This window comes from Sciurus carolinensis, chromosome 17, assembly GCF_902686445.1.
Source record: "Sciurus carolinensis chromosome 17, mSciCar1.2, whole genome shotgun sequence".
Classification (NCBI taxonomy): domain Eukaryota; kingdom Metazoa; phylum Chordata; class Mammalia; order Rodentia; family Sciuridae; genus Sciurus; species Sciurus carolinensis.
This window is the reverse complement of record NC_062229.1, coordinates 28,441,190-28,459,064: the sequence shown is the minus strand read 5'-3', so window position 1 is coordinate 28,459,064 and position 17,875 is coordinate 28,441,190. Positions and strand designations below refer to the sequence as shown.

General features: G+C 37.3%; 1 protein-coding gene across 8 annotated transcripts in view; it reads right to left on the bottom strand.

Annotated features, from left to right (window-relative positions):
- Positions 1 to 17,875, bottom strand: part of Ulk4 (unc-51 like kinase 4) — a 623,492-nt gene that overhangs the window by 183,998 nt on the left and 421,619 nt on the right. For 7 of the 8 annotated variants that reach the window (XR_007105971.1, XM_047532456.1, XM_047532457.1 and 4 more), the window contains exons 34-35: positions 14,748 to 14,914; positions 8,436 to 8,534 (exon numbers count right to left, since the gene is read on the bottom strand). Coding sequence is in view for 6 of the 8 variants with exons in the window: in XM_047532456.1 (XP_047388412.1) it covers positions 8,436 to 8,534; positions 14,748 to 14,914 (266 nt within the window). In the remaining 2 variants the exon portion in view is untranslated. Of the gene's footprint in view, positions 1 to 8,435; positions 8,535 to 14,747; positions 14,915 to 17,875 lie in introns of those variants that run through there. The other variant, XR_007105973.1, reaches the window with a different exon arrangement.

Genomic DNA, 17,875 nt, shown 5'->3' with positions numbered 1-17,875 from the left:
ATGCACCCTACCCTCTCCATTGAGGTCTGATCTGTGCCTTTCAAGTTTATTCTTTCACCTCAGTTTTAGGGTGCCCCATAGAACTCTTTTAAAATCTTGGAGGTATTCTTGTATTATAGCTTAGTAATTCTTTATATTAAAATTCTTATGTTTAAATCATTGTGTGCTTTCTATCTCCTGATTGCGCCCAGACTGACATAATAATAGTTTTATTCCTTGTACTTATGGGTAGTATTCACTAATAGTACATTTTCTTCTACTGTTATTTTTCCTTCTAATTTTATTACATTTATGGGTAAAAGTTGTGGCCTAAACAATTATTACATACTGGAATTTATTAAAATTCTTTTAACATAATACATGGTCAAATTTAAAAGATGCTTCCCAGAAAATAAAGGTGTATAGTCTCTATTTTCAGAGTGTGGAGATGAATATCTTTCAATTAGATCAATCTTATTAAAGTACTCATACTGTCTATATCAGCTGTTAAACATCTATAAGAACTAGAGAGTAATTAATATAGGCTTGTGGGATATAAGGGTTCTGTTACAACTAGCCAGCTCTGCCATTAAGAAGCAAAAACAGGAGAGCAACTGCACTGTGGTTCCCCACTACCAAAGTGTGATCCCCCAGGCCTGCCTCCATCTTGGAACACTGCAGCCACTTCCATGGCGCCCCCATGGGTAGCCTTCACCTTAGGACAATGGACAGGGACTGGAGGCAACTGCCTAACACAACTATGCCCACCACAGCACTGCACATCCGAATAGGCTGCCCAATACCACATGGCCTTCCTTTGCAGTTCCATCTATGAAAGTGGTCACCTCCATCCTGGGACACCTCCATTGCCATCTTGGGTTACCTCTGCTGACACTACCATCTTTAGCTGGGGCAGCTTCCACTATGGGACACTGCGCAGGGCCTGGAACCCCAATACCAAGGTACCTACAGGTTTAATGCTGCCACCACCACTGCCAACTAGGGACAAGGTTACTTCCATCTAGAGACAACAGTCATGACTGGAAGACTATCTCACCAAGGTCCCTACAGGCTTGGTTACCCCTGAGAGTTCCTTTCTCTCTTCTCTCCTGCTAATAGACAACTTCTATTGATTCCTCTTTCACTCTTCCTATGATCTAACACCTCTACATTCTCACCTCCTAGCTCACAAACATCACACCCTATACCCCCACCCCATTTTCTCTTTGTCCATTAGAAACTGTAGACATTATTTCAAACCTACTGTTTATATTGTTGATAATAATCAAACACATCATTTCTGTTTATTGTAACAAAACTGTAAATGTCTTAACAGGGGCTATTTGATTTAAAGATACATATTGTTTGCACTGGGTGCTGTTAATATGATCTCCCCCTTAAAGGTGAGGTATTGGAAACCTGCAGGGACACTATAAATCTATAGGGTAGAAACTATAATAATCGTATCCACACTGCTAGAGGGGAAGACACATGAAAAACATGAGAAAACATGGGAAGAAAGCACCCCAAACAAACCAAGACGCTACAATAATAGAATCCACTGAAAGTACAATAGAAGAAATGTCAGAGAAGGAGTTCAGAATGTATATAGCTAAAATGATCTAGGTATAAACGATGATATAAGAGGGCAAATGCAGGCAACAAAAGATCACTTCAATAGAGATAAGAGAGCAAATGCAGGTAACAAGATTATTTCAATAAAGATAAAGATTCTGAAAAAAAAATACACAAACAAAAAGAAATCCTTAAAATGAAGGAAAAAATAAGTATCACCAACAGACTAGACTACTTGGAAGACAGAACCTCAGGCAATGAAGACAAAATACATTATCTTGAAAATAAAGTTGACCACACAGTGAAGATGGTAAGAAACCATAAACAGAATCTCCAGGAAATATGGGATAACATGAAAATATCAAATTTAAGAATTATCAGGATAGAGGAAGGCATAGAGACACAAACCAAGGGAATGCACAATCTTTTCAGTGAAACAATATCAGAAAATTTCTGAAGCCTGAAGAATGGAAAATCAAATACAAGAGGCTTATAGTACACCAAATGTACAAAATTACAACAGATCCACACCAAGGCACATTATAATGAAAATGCCCAGCATACAAAATAAAGGTAGAATTTTAAAGACTGCAAGAGAAAGCATCACATTACATACAGGGGTAAACCAATGCTGATCTCAGCAGATTTCTCAACCCAGACTCTGAAAGTTCGGAGTACCTGGAACAATATACACCAAGCTTTAAAAAAAAAAAAAAAAAAAAAGGATGCCAACCAAGAATATTAGATCCAGCAAAATTAAGCTGCAGATTTGATAATGAAATAAAAACTTTCCATGATAAACAAAAACTAAAAATATTCACAACTAGAAAACCTGAACTACAGAACATTCTCAGCAAAATATTCCATGAGGAGGAAATGACAAACAACAATGTAAGACAGCAAAGGGAGGAACTACACTAAAGGAAAGCCAATCAAAGGTGATACCAAATCAAGTTAAAAATCAAAAATAAAACCAAAATGACCAGGAAAACAAATCATATCTCAATAATAACCCTGAATGTTAACAGTCTAAACTCACTGATCAAAAGATATAGACTGGCAGAATGGATTTTAAAAAAAAGACCCAACAATATGCTGCCTTAAAGAGACCCATTTCATAGGGAAAGATATCCACAGATATCTGAAAAGATATTTGAAAGTGACAGTATTAGAAAAAACATATCACTCTGATGGACTACGTAAAGAAGCAGGGATTTCCATCCTCATATCAAATAAAGTGAACTTCAAGCCAAAGTTAGTCAGAAGGGATAAAGAAGGACATTTCATACTGCATAATGGAATGATACATCAACAAGACATAACAATCATAAACATATATGCTCAAAGAATGTAGCTTCTATGTACATCAAACAAACCCTTCTCAATTTCAAGAATCAAATAGATGACAACACAATAATACTGGCTGAATTTAACACACCTTTCTCACCATTGGATAGATCTTCTGAACAAAAATTTTAAAAAGAAACTATAGAACTCAATAATATAATCAATAACTTAGACTTAACAGACATACATAGAATATTTCATCCATCAATGAGCAAATACACTTTCTTCTCAGCAGCACATGGATCCTACTCTAAAACAGACCATATGTTATGCCACAAAGCATCTCTAATAAGTAAATACAAAAAAATAGAGATACTACACTATCCTGCATTTTATCATATCATAATGAAATGAAATTACAAATCAATGAAAAAATAAAAAATAGAAGCTACTTCAACACCTGGAGACTAAGTAGCATGCTATTGAATGACCAATGGATAGCAGAAGAAATCAGGGAGGAAATAAAAAAATACTTACAGGTAAATGAGAACACTGATACAACATATCAAAATCTCTGAGACACTATGAAGGTAGTGCTAAGAGGAAAGTTTATTGCTTTGAGCTCATTCATTAAAAGAATTAAAAGTCAACAAATAAATGACCTGACATTACATCTCAAAGCCCTAGAAAAAGAAGAAAAAAATCAAAACAAAAAGCAGAAGACAGAAAATAATTTAAATCAGAGCTGAAATCAGTGAAATTGAAACAAAAGAAACAATTGAAAAAATTGACAAAACAAAAAGTTGGTTATTTGAAAAAATAAATAAAATTGATAAACCCCTAGCCACACTAATGAAGAGGAGAGAAAAAACTCAAATTACTAAAATTTGTGATGAAAAAGGAAATACCATGACAGACACTATTGAAATACAGAAGATAATTAGAAACTTTTGAAAATTTGTACTCAGATAAAATAGAAAATCTCAAAGACATCAACAAACTTCTAGAGACATATGAATTATCCAAACTAAATCAGGAGGACATACACAATTTAAATAGGTCAGTTTTAAGCAATAAAATAGAAGATACCATCAAAAGTCTATCGACCAAGAAAAGCCAAGGACCAAACAGATCCTCAGCTGTGTTCTACAAGACTTTCAAAGAGGAATTAACACCAATACTCCTCATATTATTCCATGAAATAGAAGAGGAGGGAACCCTTCCAAACTCATTGTATGAGAATAGTATCACCCTGATACCAAAACCAGACAAAGACACATCAAAGAAAGAAAACTTCAGACCAATACACTGTTGAACACAGATGTTAAAAATTCTCAATAAAATTCTAGCAACTTGCATATAAAAACATATTAAAAAGATGGTGCACCATGCTCAAGTGGGGTTCATCCCAGGGATGTAAGGTTGGTGGTTCAGCATCAGGAAATCAACAAACATAATTCAGCACATCAACAGACTTAAAGGATCATATGATCATCTCAATAAATGTAGAGAAGGCATTTGACAATATACACACCTATTCATATTTAAAACAGTAGAGAAACTAGGGATATTAGGAACATATCTCAACATTGTAAAAGATATCTATGCTAAGCCCAAGGTCAACATCATTCTAAATGGAGAAAAATTGAAAGCATTCCCTCTAAAATCAGGAACAAGATAGGGATGCCTTCTCTCACCACTTAGATTCCACATCGTCTTTGAAACTCTAGCCAGAACAATTAGATAGACCAAAGAAATGAAAGGGATACAAATTGGAAAAGAAGAATTCAAACTATCACTATTTGCAGACAACATAATTCTATATTTAGAGGATCCAAGAAATTCCACCAGAAAACTTCTAGAACTCATAAATGAATTCAGCAAAGTAGCAGGATAAAAAAGCAATACCCATAAATCAAATGCATTTCTATATATAAGTGATGAATCCACTGCAAAAGAAACTAGGAAAACTACCCCATTCACAATAGCCTCAAAAAAAAAAAAAAACTTGGAAATCAATCTAACAAAAGAGGTGAAATACCTCGAAAAGAAAACTACAGACACTAAAGAAAGAAATTAAAGAAAACCTTAGACAATGGAAAGATCTCCCATGTTCTTGGATAGGCAGAATTAACATTGTCAAAATGGCCACACTACCAAAGGCCCTATACAGATTCAATGCAATTCCAATTAAAATCCCAACATAGTTTCTTGTAGAAATAAAGAAAGCAATTATGAAAATCATTTGGAAAAATAAGAGACCTAGAATAACCAAAGCAATCCTTAGCAAGAAAAGTGGAGCAGGAGGCACCACAATACCAGATCTTACTGAGCTATTGAAATAAAAATGGCATGGTATTGCCAAGATAGACCAATGGTACAGAATAGAGGACTCAGAGACAAACCCACATAAATACAGTTATCTCATGCTAGACAAAGGTGCCAAAAACATACAATGGAGAAAAGATAGCCTCTTCAAATGTGGTTCTGGGAAAACTGGAAATCCATATGCAGAAAAATGAAATGTTTAAACCCCTATCTCTCATCTTGCACAAAACTCAACTCAATGTGGATCAAGGATATAGGAATTAGACCAGAGACCCTGCGCCTAATAGAAGAAACAGTAGGCCCAAAACTTCATCATGTTGGCCTAGGAACTGACTTCCTTAACAATACTCCTAAAGCTTAAGAAATAAAATCAAGACTCAATAAATGGGATGGACTCAAACTAAAAAACTTCTCAGCAAAGTAAGCAATCAAAAATGTGAAGAGAGTCTACAGAGTGGAAGAAAATCTTTACCACACACACATCAGATAGAGCACTAATCTCTAGGATACATAAAGAACTCAAAAAACTTATCACCAAAGAAACAAATAACCCAATCAATAAATGGGCTAAGAAACTCAGCAGACACTTCACAGAATAATACAACTGATAAACAAATACATGAAAAAATGTTCAACATCTCTAGTAATTAGAGAAATGCAAATCAAAACCACTCCAAGAGTTCATCTCACTCCAGGCAGAATGGCAATGATCAAGAATACAAGTAACAGTAAGTGTTGGGAGGATGTGGGGGAAAAGGCACACTCATACATTGCTGGTAGGACTGCAAATTAGTGCAACCACTCTGGAAACCAGTATTGAGATTCCTCAGAAAACTTGGAATGGAAGCACCATATGACCCAGTGATCCCACTCCTTGGTCTATACCCAAAGGACTTAAAATCAGCATACTACAATGATACAGTCACATCAATGTTTATAGCAGTTCAATTCATAATAACTAAGCTATGGAACCAACCTAGATGCCCTTCAACAGATGAATGGATAAAAAAAAAAAAAAATGTGGAATATATACACAACGGAATATTACTCAGCCTTAAAGGAGAATAAAATTATGGCATCTGCAGGTAAATGGATGGAGTTGGAGAATATCATGCTAAGCAAGATAAGCCAATCCCAAAAAACCAAAAGCCAAATGTTTTCTTTGATATATGGATGTTGATCCATAATGGGGGGGGGCAGGAGAATGGAAGAACTTTGGATGGGGCAGAGAGGAGGAAGGGGAGGGGAGAGGCACGGGATGGAAAAGATGGTGGAATGAGATTGACGTCATAGGTACATGTATGATTGCACAAATGGTATGACTCTACATCAGGTATCACCAGAGAAATGAAAAGTTGTGTGGCATTCATGTACAATGAATCAAAATGCATTCTGCTGTCATGTATAACTAATTAGAACAAATTTAAAAAGTGCAAAAACAGTCATAGACAATGTGCAAATGAATTGTCTATGTAGTTGTTCCAATAAAACTTTATTTACAAAAACAGGGAGTAGGCCAGATTTAACCCACAGGTCAATCCCTGCTCTGTCACTCAATGAAAAAAATATGTTCAATATTTCAATACAGTTGGATTTCTCCCTGTATATTTTTGGTTCCTCTCATTTTATACCACTCCACACATTTGATTAAAAAAAGTTCATAGCAGTTATAGTTTCTTGTGAAATTTATTCTTTACCATTATATAATCCTCCTCTTTTTTTGTTAAAGGGGATTTTTTTTTATTATACCTTGTATCTAAGATAGGAAGACATTTACAAAGAACAATATAAAGACCAAATATAAGTTCCAATAAGTCCATTAAGAGTAAACAAGTTCAACTGGAATAAACTCACCTATTTAAAGAAAATAAATCTCAAGACTGTGGCGAAAACTAAAACCATATTTATAAAATAAACATGTGAAATAGAGTACCCTTGAAGTTTTATCCATACTGGATTCTTCAGTCTTTCTTAAACTATTTTTTAACCTACTTGTTATAAATGTGGGTATTATCCTATATGCTGTATTGTGTCCATTTACTTACCTTCAATGGGGTCTTTTCACGTCTTTCATACATCCTTCAAGTGTGTGCAGTCTATTGGTCTTTCCCGTCTGTTCATGTTCACAGGAGCCTGCTTTGCTTCCTGCCCTTTGCTGCGAGAGTGCTGGCTCTCAGGGTTCAGCCCTGGTACTCTGTGCTGGAGTCGTTTGGTTACTACCCTATAACTTCACTTCACACTCTACCCCAGGGATCCTTCTACTTTGTCAGGGGCATGTCTAGTTCCCTGGGTTTTGTGTCTTTCTCTCAATTCATTATCAGCCCATGGACCACATTTTTGGTGACCACTTTATCCTATGTTATTTAATATAAATCAGTAGTGATGTTTCCCTTTTTAAAATTTCCTTCAGTTGAAACATACTTTTGCTTGAATACAATTAAGCCTACAGAATTATTCATCCAAACTGCATCTGTCCTCCTTGAAGCCACAGGGCAGGAAAAGCCAAATCCAGCAGTTTTTTCAGCACTGAGAGCTGCCTGCCTCTGTGAAGGAGGGGAGCCACAGTGACGCATTTCCCTGCGTTATCTGTGCCACTGTCCTTGAAGCCACACGGCTGCCTCCCTTCTTCACGAGGTTCTATGGAATTTCATCAGTGGGCCCTCTGGCTGACTGCTCTGTTCAAGGGCGAGTACTGTGTCTGTATGTTGGGTCCTCTTTAAGTTTGGTCAAAACTGTTCATTTGGTTCAAACTCTGAGTTTCTGTTGGGCTCTTTTCATATCTTCAGTGGTCTTGTATAGTCTTACCTGTTTTTATTTAATTTTACCTATTTTAAAGTTTCCATTTTTATTGGGGTTGAAGGAGGAGGTGCCCTAGGTCTGTGTCTGTGCTTTCAAGTTTCTGGAGAGACCTGCATGCCAAGTAACATTCCAAAATCTCATTTTGAAAGGGAATTGATTTCTATAATGATTTGTTCTTCCTTCGTGGAATTCATTTGTTCAATTTTTTTTTTTTTTTACCTCACATTAAGAAAGTAACTAATTTGAGATTCTGCCTTACTTATATATATCTTTAGATGAATGACAAGTTTCCCGGTTTTAAAGTATAAATTTAGTATTTTCAGAGCAAATAATCTTTCAGAGTTCTTTTGGTTCTAGTTTTGAAGGGAATTAAAATAACATAGAAACTCAAAAGTTCATGAAATTCAAATAAAATTACTTCAACCTCAGCAATATTCTGAAAGACACATAAACAGGTGAGCTCTTACCAGTGGAATAAGTAGGCTAATTAGGTCTGTCAGTGGTTTGCAAAGCAGCAGCAGGTCTTCTGCAGCCTGAGTGTCCCCTCCTAAGCCAGACTTCTGGGCCTAGAACAGAGGGAGGAGAAATGAAAACCGATCTTGGTGATTAGCCAGCGTAGCTGTAGGAGACAGATGAGCAGATGTGAGGGTCTGGAGAAGCATTCTGCCTGGGTCCCTGACATCGGACATGGAGGCCCCAGAAGAGACAAAACATGACACACAGTGCAAACACTGCCATTGCCACCAGCACAGGCCAGAGAAGCAGACCCAGACAGCCCACAGATAAAGCAGGATCAAGGACTGACGCTGGAGGACGGACGGTCACACACTGCATGCTGCCCAGGATAAGCACTTTATCTTCCCAACCTTCCTGAGACTAGGTGCCTTAGCCCCATTTCTTAGGTGAGAAGACTGAAGTTCAGAGAAGCTATGCCATTTGTCTAAAGTCCCACAGATACTGGGTGATGAAGCCAAAGGACAAATCTAGGCTATCTGATTCCAAGTCATGTATACTAATCTCCTCTGAGTATTTTTATGCACTACATATACATACCAAATTAATTTTGCTATGTTTTCCTTGCATTTATGCAAATACTTGCTCAGAGAACACCTTCTAGAATATTCACCTAATATAATACTGAATGAATAGGCTTCAAATACTGATCTACATTCCTTAGGATATATAAGCTTAAACTGTTTCAGACTAAGAAATGAGTGAGTGGATTTTACTTTAAGTGTATCACCTCCCAGGAGTTTTATAGAACTGTCATATTTCAAAGGACATTTCTATCATAGAGATGAATTGATATATATTGAAAAGTAGTACAGATAAATATTGTGTGTGCTACAGAATGTATTATTTCTTCATATTATTTATTTCTGCTTTTACTTTTATTCAGAAAAAGAAAAAGAACACTTTTAGATGACCTTTGCCTGAACTCACAGAGCAGGCTGCCCCGCCTTGGATCATTAACCTGGACTTCAGGGTCTTTCTCATGAATGCCAAGTTTCCTTCGCACTTCAGACCTGTGAACAGAATTTCAGGTGCCTGCCTTTTACTTTCCTTTTGTTTGTTGTTTTTTTTTTTGTTTTTTGTCTTTTGTTTTTTGTGCAGAAGGACTTTATTGAAAATGAGATACTTATCTTTTAGCAATGTACACCTCTCTACAGTTATGGGGAACCACAGCAATCATTAACTTGGAAGTTTGGAGTTTCCCTCTGAACCTACCTGACTATTGGAAAGGCAGCACTTCCTCCCATAAAATAAATGTGTTGCACTATCCTAGAGGGCTGAACCTTCCTGAGTCTTGGCTGTTGGTCCTGTGCCTTTTTAAGCATAGTCTGACATGGAATATTGGCCTTTTCATATTAACATGTTTTCCTTTAGAGAAGACCGATTCCCTCCTGGTAAGGATAAAGCAGTGTTGCAAATCAGGATCTAACAACAGTGAGGAGCATGGTATCCCTGCTTCCTTTCTAAATCTTATAAGCCAGCACATGGAGCAAAGGAACAAGCCCACAGTGGGGGGACTTTCCCACTAGGATATTCAGTGTGCTCCAGACCCTCCAAAATCTGCACAGTCATTTGTTAAATTAGTGCCAAGAAACATCTAGACCCTGCCTAGCAATTGTCATGGGTTCCAGAAAGAGAATGCTGCAGCTTTGCACAAGAGAGAGGTGCATGACAAGAATACGTTAGAAATTCAATTCTCTTCACAAAACTAGCAGCACACAATGGAAGCTCTGTGTAGCAAGGACTACATGGAGCAGTGAACATAGGATTCAACAAACAAATTCAGAGGCCCAGGTTTGCTCTTCTCCCAGTATATCTCCACTTCCCAACATCCCACTTCTTCAAGTCAGTCTCCTGACATCCAGATCTGTGGCCCTTTGGGTGCATTTTGAGCAGGGCTCCTGTCTCTATCCTGACAGCTACTGACTTTTCCAGATTCCTTTCTAGAACTCCTCTCCCTTGTCATTGCTCTACAGTAGATTCTCACTATTTTTGACCTCCCCAGCTGGTATAGTCAAGGAAAGAGAAGACAGTGGTCTGAGTTAGGGTTTGGGAGAAGTCATTGAATGCTAGATATTTAAGGTAAAAATCTACATTATTCTGTGACAGATAAGATGAAGAATATGAAAAAGAGGAAAATTTTAAGATGGACTCTCAGGTTTTTGGTTTGCAAGCAGGGTAAGGGTGGCATGACTTGCTGGCAGGGAAATGGGCTTGGAAGACAAATTCTGAGCTCAGTTTTGGACTACGGGATATATGGTGGTCACAATAATTAAGGTGTTAAATATATTTTATTATATAATTATATATAAATAATTATAATTATATATACATATATAATTATATATATAAATATAAATATATTCTCTCCAAAGAGAACTCTGGGTAGAAATACAAATTTAACAATTTTAATATATAAAACCTGGGAATGTCAACTTAGGAGCCATGTTTAATATTAAATAGCAAGACAGCATGATATAAAATGAGACAGAATACAGTCAACTTCTTAGCATAAAAATGTCTGGGATTAATATAATTCTGTGACATCTACTATTGCTAAGTAAACCTAGTGCACAGAAGCAAGTGCTCCACAGAGGTCTACTGATAAACACAAAGGGAAGCCATCTGTAAAGAATGAGATAGCTCCTCATGAAGTTAGTTGCTGGTGGGTGTCTCAGATAGGCTTAAGCACACGCTACGGCACAACTGTCCATGGTGTGTACCAGATCAACCCAATTCCATTCTCACTGTGCTCCCCAGATGTGATCATGTGCATGTTCTTGATGCAGAGATGAGAAAGACTCAGTCCCTACTCTCTAGGAGCTCTTAATTTAATTTAGAAGATGACCAGCTCCCACATAACTGCACAGAAGACCAAATACAAAACTGCTATAATAGAAACAGAAACAAAGTTTGGGTGGCAGAATGTGACCAATGACTTCATCATTTGGATGGTGGGATAAAGGGAGAAATGTGGAGTCTCAGAAGTTGGGGATTTCATGAGGAAAGGCAAGGGAGTGACAAGATCAGGATCCACTTAGAAGATGGGTGATACAAATGCTTCATTTGGGTGTGGGCAGTGGAGAAGCCTGGCAGATGAGGCACTATGTGACTGGATCACACAAGACCCTGAATTTCTCTCCAGAGAGTTAGAAAGTTATGTCATAGATAATGACGTATCACTGAAGTTTTCAAAGGATATGATCAGGACCGTGGGCTATGGCAGAAAAATTTCATCTGCACTTAACAACCAGGTCTGGACAATTCATGGGGAAGAGCAACAAAAGGAAGAGCACAGAAGAGTCAAACTGGATAATTCCAAGAGACCTTAAAAATAGAAACTGTAACCTCTCCAACCAGAGTTGGGTTTTATGTGCATGTGAGACTAAGAAAGATGCAGGGACCACATCTCAGTCTTCTAATACAACACACCTGCACGGTAACAACAGTATACAGGTAACTAAAGAATAACGTAAAAAGCTTTCCTACGCCCACCTCAGAAATGACAGATGAAGCCCAGAATGGAAAGTTCGGTGACCTGGGCTATAATACTAAATATGTGCCTTCCTTAGGAAGGCCATTCCCAGCTTCAAAACTGGGTTTGATCCCTCTCCCATTAGTCATTCTGCAGCACCCTGTTATCACGCCATTGTTGCATTTTTCACAATAAAATGTGAAAATTCACTTATTATTTGTGTATTGACAGTCTTCTCTACTTAACTATAAGCTCCCTGACAACTAACACCCATTTCTCTCGTGACCTCTACTGAAATTACAGGTGCCTAACCCTATGCTAGACTCCTGAGTACAAAATAAAACAAATTAATAACTTACAAGCCTGCTAGGTGTTAGCCAGCAAATATGAACTAAGGGCCCTGTCATGCAGCAGGACACACAAACGAGGAAGTCATGGCCCACAGTAAGCTCCTTATAAACAAGAAATTGAGTACCTACCTTTCTTCTTATTGCTATTTATGATACAGCAACCAATTACTGGCTCACTTCCCTAAGCCAGGTATATGTAAAACACTTAATATTTATACATAAGTACTAAGGCTCACCACAACCCTGCAGAATACTGATATCTGCTTTACAGATGAGGAAAGTGGTACTCAAGCAGGTAAAGTGACTTGTTCAGGCCCATACAGGTGTGCTTGGAATTTGAATAGAAGATATGCCAGATTGCAAGGCCCATGTGCAGCACCACACCAGTGAGTCTCAGGCAATTATTGTTTTCTGCCTCCATATCTGTCCCACGCAACACTCAGGGGCTTAAAATTGGACCAATGCTAAATCTCAGGGAAAGTTGGAGGATGGGATTATACTCCAGATGGAGATCTGACACTTGACTACTCAGCACCCACATGGATCAAACCACTTTTCCTTGGAAAAGAAAAATGCTTCATAAATCTAACCACTATTATAATTTACACACTGCCACTCTTCAATTCTACTTTAAAGAAGTTTCTGTATAAAGCAGATACAGATTTTGAGTGCAGAAGAGTTTCTAGTGTAGAGTATTTTATAAATGGAAAAGGTGACAGATGGTTTTGCAAAGTACTTATAGCTCAGTGTTTCCAGTGGCTATGCCTTTGATGAGCACTCCATTTCTTTCCCCAACTCTTTCCCCTAACTCAGTCTCAAGGACTCTACCTCTTTCAGACTGACCCCAGGTATCATGGAGATCAAAGTCAGAGGTCAAGGCCAAAAGCAATATGTGACAGATATTATAAGGAAGGATTCAGAAAGACGATAGCAGGAAAAGAGTGTTGAATAGTATGAAAAAAAAATTAAAACCAGTGATCTACTGGCATACTAGCAAACTGAAAACAGATAATTAGAAAACATTTGTATTAAGGAGTTTTCTTTTAAATACTCCTGAATATGTGCCTCATCACTTGTAATAAAGGAAAATTTCTATTGTTCTGGGGATTTTTAACTTCTGATCCTTTTTATAAATCTACAGTTTATGAGACAGTCTTTCACAGACTGATATCACTAAAGTACTTATGTCTTGAAGAATTCCATAAAACTACCACTGTAGTTTTATATTCTTTGAAGACAGACTCACTAGAAAAAAGGAAAAGCTAGAAAAACTACAGTAATTCAAGATTCCAAAAGTACTTAAGACACTTTACTGTTAATTTAAAATGATTATAGATGAACAAATAAAAACAACAAGATAATACAAACACCATGTTAACCACTGGTTTTACAGATTGGGTTAAACACTTAGTAACTATCAGATTTGTTCCAAGGATTGTGGAATTATTTATTAAATCATACTGGACAAGCCAAATACTTGACTGGCTTAACACTGCATAAAAGATACCATATATCATAGTGAAAACCCAGGGTCTAGGGATTCATTCTTGGCTCTGCTACTCTGACTCCTGGCAAGGTATCAAAACAGTTCAGTTTCAACTTTAGCTTCTGCATCTATCTGAGCTAAGATGCTATTTGATATACATCTCTTGCAATTTTACCAGGCTTTTAAACATAACAATGAATTCATATTGGCTGTGTGCCTTTCTCTTGATCTAAGAATCAGCTGACTCAGTTGGCTAGGATAAAAACATTAAATGAATTAGGTATGTGGAGGCACATCACATGAAAGTACTCAATAAAACCACTTCTCCTTCCTTCCTTAGAATATGATGCTAAGTAAACACAGGTTAGACTTCAGGGCCAATTGACTTTTTCTATAGCCAATGAACTCACCTCTGATTCTCCAAATCACTCCATAATTCCACATTAACATCATAAGGGAGACCAAATGAGAAAGTTTATGTGATATACATATATATGTACATGTATACATGCATCTAATTGCATCAAACATGTGTGTGTGTGCACATGTGCACACACCACAAGTATGTGTGTGAAAACCTCCAATCCATTATTTCTAACAAGCTAACCCCTCCTGCTGAGGATGGGCTGAGGGGCTGTCTCTGGACATAAAAGTCTGCAAACTACTTGGTACTAGGATGTACCTCAGGGAAGTGCTCTTCTTGGACAGAAGTAATTTCCCAACTAATGCTCTTTGCTCACTATGCCTCTATTGCTTTCCCTTAGGATTTTGTGACACAACCTCTGTTCTTGACATTGGTAACCCCAGGATGGCTTTTGGTAGACTGGAATAAAATGTTCTCTTTAAAAAGGGGGAAAAAAAAAAGATATATAGAGAGAGACTCATCAGAAAGAACAGAGAGGGAAGCGTGACGTGGAGCAGGATTGCTCAAGAAACAAGAAAAGTGATCCTCTACCTGCAAAGCCAGTCGAACGACGCTGGATGTATAGGTCAGCATGCCATGCAAAATATCAAGCAGGGAAAACAGCAGTGTGGTTGCCATCTCATTGTTATTTTTATTGTCCACATCCAAGCACAGTGTGGCAGTTTCAGTGAACAGGTTACAGACGTGACTGACAAGTCCTGAGGGTAAAAAAAGGAAAAGGAAAAAATACTCACCATAGAATTATAAAAGCAATGTATCACATGAACCAGAGAGGCATTCTTACTCTACGTTGCATAAAACCTACACAGTACACTTATCATAATCACTGAGCAAGCTGTTTGTTTAAGATGCAAGTTTCTAGGCCTCAGTACCAGAGAACCTGCTCAGAAGTTGGAAAGGGGCTTACAAGCTTGTTAAAGAAATTCCCCAGGTGATTTTGAGGCAAGGGTTCCCAAAATCACACTTAGAGAATAATCAGAGGACTCTCTGACACCAAAGGAAAAAGCATTGTGTACAAATGTGCTGTCCCCAGGTTCCCCATAGGAGGGCAGCATTCTTCAATTAAAAAATTAGGGACCAAAGTGGACCCAGCAATCGGGCCTTTCATGGAGTCTATAAGTATGTGGATTCTTTCCAGAAGATAATGCAATGAAGCAATTTTTTCCTCATGAATTTCAACCATATAAGATTAATTATGATTTTAAGAAATTTGAAATTTAGAAACTTCCAGGTCCTATCATTTTGGTTCTGCAAACCTATTAAAAGTACAGCTGGTTCTTGTCAACTTTCAGTTTGATGTTATCCACCACCAAAAACACTTTTTCACATTTTGGGAGCATTATTATTTACATTTAACTTGGCATTTTTATTACTATTATTATCTAGCATTAGTCTTTGAATTTATAAAAACAAATGAAATGATATAAACATAAATGATGAATAAGACCTTGGGTACCAGTGCAAAATAAATCTAAACGTTCTTTAAAAAATTTTTTTTTTCAAAGACAAATGTCTTACACAAGCAGATTGGGGGGCGTTGGTAAAGAAATACAACATGTATTACAGGCTGGATTGTATTGGACCTGTAATCCATTTGCCACTCCCTAGACCCCAGGTCAAATGAATGGAAACTCTGCCAGCCACAGCCATTCAAGCTTTGGCATCTCTTCCATACAGTGCATGTTGTCATTTCCAGCAAAAACCAATCTAGTTTTCCTGACAACTGTACCATAATTTTTAGACTAAAAAAGCAACCAGTTGTCACTGAAGGTAAAGACACACCAAAATTACAAAGACATCAAAATTGTACTCCTTATGGCAAAAACAGGAATAAGACACACAACTACCAAGATGCTTTTAAAAATTGAGTCCCAAAGTTGAAGATAAATTCCATTGAAAAGCAAGCAGAATGAATTATTGCCAAGTTTCTTTATCAAATGACAAGGTCTGAGAGCACATAGCAGCAATGACACAGAGTACAGAGGAACAATTAGCACCAGGCACCAGCAGGCATTCGCCGTACAGCTATTATGCATCACTCTTGTGCATGTATGAAACAGTACTTGGTATCCCTGAGATGCTGACAGGATAGAAGGGCTTTAAAATACAGTATTTGGTAAGCATGTGCTTCAAGAGAAGGTGTATACCTTCTGGGGTTCCTGAGGACTTTGTGGCATATTATACAGAAAATCAAAGGGGAAGGGGATGATAACTGGAGTCCAGCTCGAAGCAGCAGAGAAGGAAGGGGCTCTTCAGAAGGCAGAGGTGACCCATGAGTGGCCATCTACATATAGCTTGATTCAGAGTAAACCAATGGCAGGCCACAGTGTTCTCCCCATCTTCATTTGGTTTATAAGGAAGGAGTGCAAAGGATAAATGCTATCAGATCCCTGCTGCTACATGAAAAAGGGAGGGTTAGCTCTGATTTTACACTCTGAAGTCACCAGCTCCCAAGGGAAGGTGCTCAGATGAGGCAAAAATCTTTTTCACAACAGTAATAACACCAGAAAGACCATTAACATGATTTTAAGTGACTGATCTCAGCCATATTTTCAGTTTTCTTCAAAGACAGAACTCTTACTTAGGATCAAAAGACATGTTTTTCATGTTTCAATTATTTATTATTAAAACAAAGTCATAGACAGTTTAGTAAAATGAATCCTTTTTTCAACAATTATCAACATTTTGTCAATCTTGTTTTATCTACTTGTTATTCAAAGTATTTTAAAGCAAACATACGATACCTTATTTCTCCTATAAATACTTCTGCATAGTTTAACAGATAAAACTGTTTAACCTGCACTGTGATTACCAATTAATAAAATTTTTCTTAATATACACAATACATTATGTTCAAAACTCAACTGTCTCAAAACCATTCTTTTTACAATTAATTTATTTGAATCAGGATGCAAACCAGGCCATTTGTTATGGACCTTAAGCGTCCTTTAATTTCTTTTTATTTATTTATTTTTTTTTTAGAGAAAAATAAATTTATTTGGGGCTCATGGTTCCAGAGGTCTCAGTTCATAGATGGCCAACTCCATTGCTCTGACCCAATGTGAGGCAGAATATCATGGTGGAAGGGTATGATGAAGGAAATCAGCTCAGGACATCACACCAGGAAGCAGAGAGAGACTGTTCTCACCAAGGACAAAATACAGCCTTAAAGCCATACCCAATGATCCACATTCTCTAGCCACACCCTACCTGCCTACAGTTACCACCCAGTTAATCCCTATCAGGGGATTAATGCACTGATTAGGTTGAAAATCTCCTAACCTGATCATTTCACCTCTAAGCTTTCTTGCACTGTCTTACACATGAGGTTTTGGGGGACACCTAATATCTAAACCATAACACAAGGAGACAGAATACAAATGTTCAAAGACCAGATTTCTATATAGATGAATTCCTAAACATTTGTAGATTTTAAAACAAAGGTAATTGCTTCAGACCAGTGAAGCCAGTCAAGTCTTGCCTGGGCATCTACTGGAGGTAAAAACAATGACATAACTATAATTTTTAGATAACTGCCTTATAATTTTTCTTTTCCAGTTCCTTCCCCTCCTCAAGGATCAAAATAGTTACATATCATCATCTTTTTTTTTTCCATTCTTATTTTTCTTTTTTTTTATATTTATTTTTTTTTAATTGTA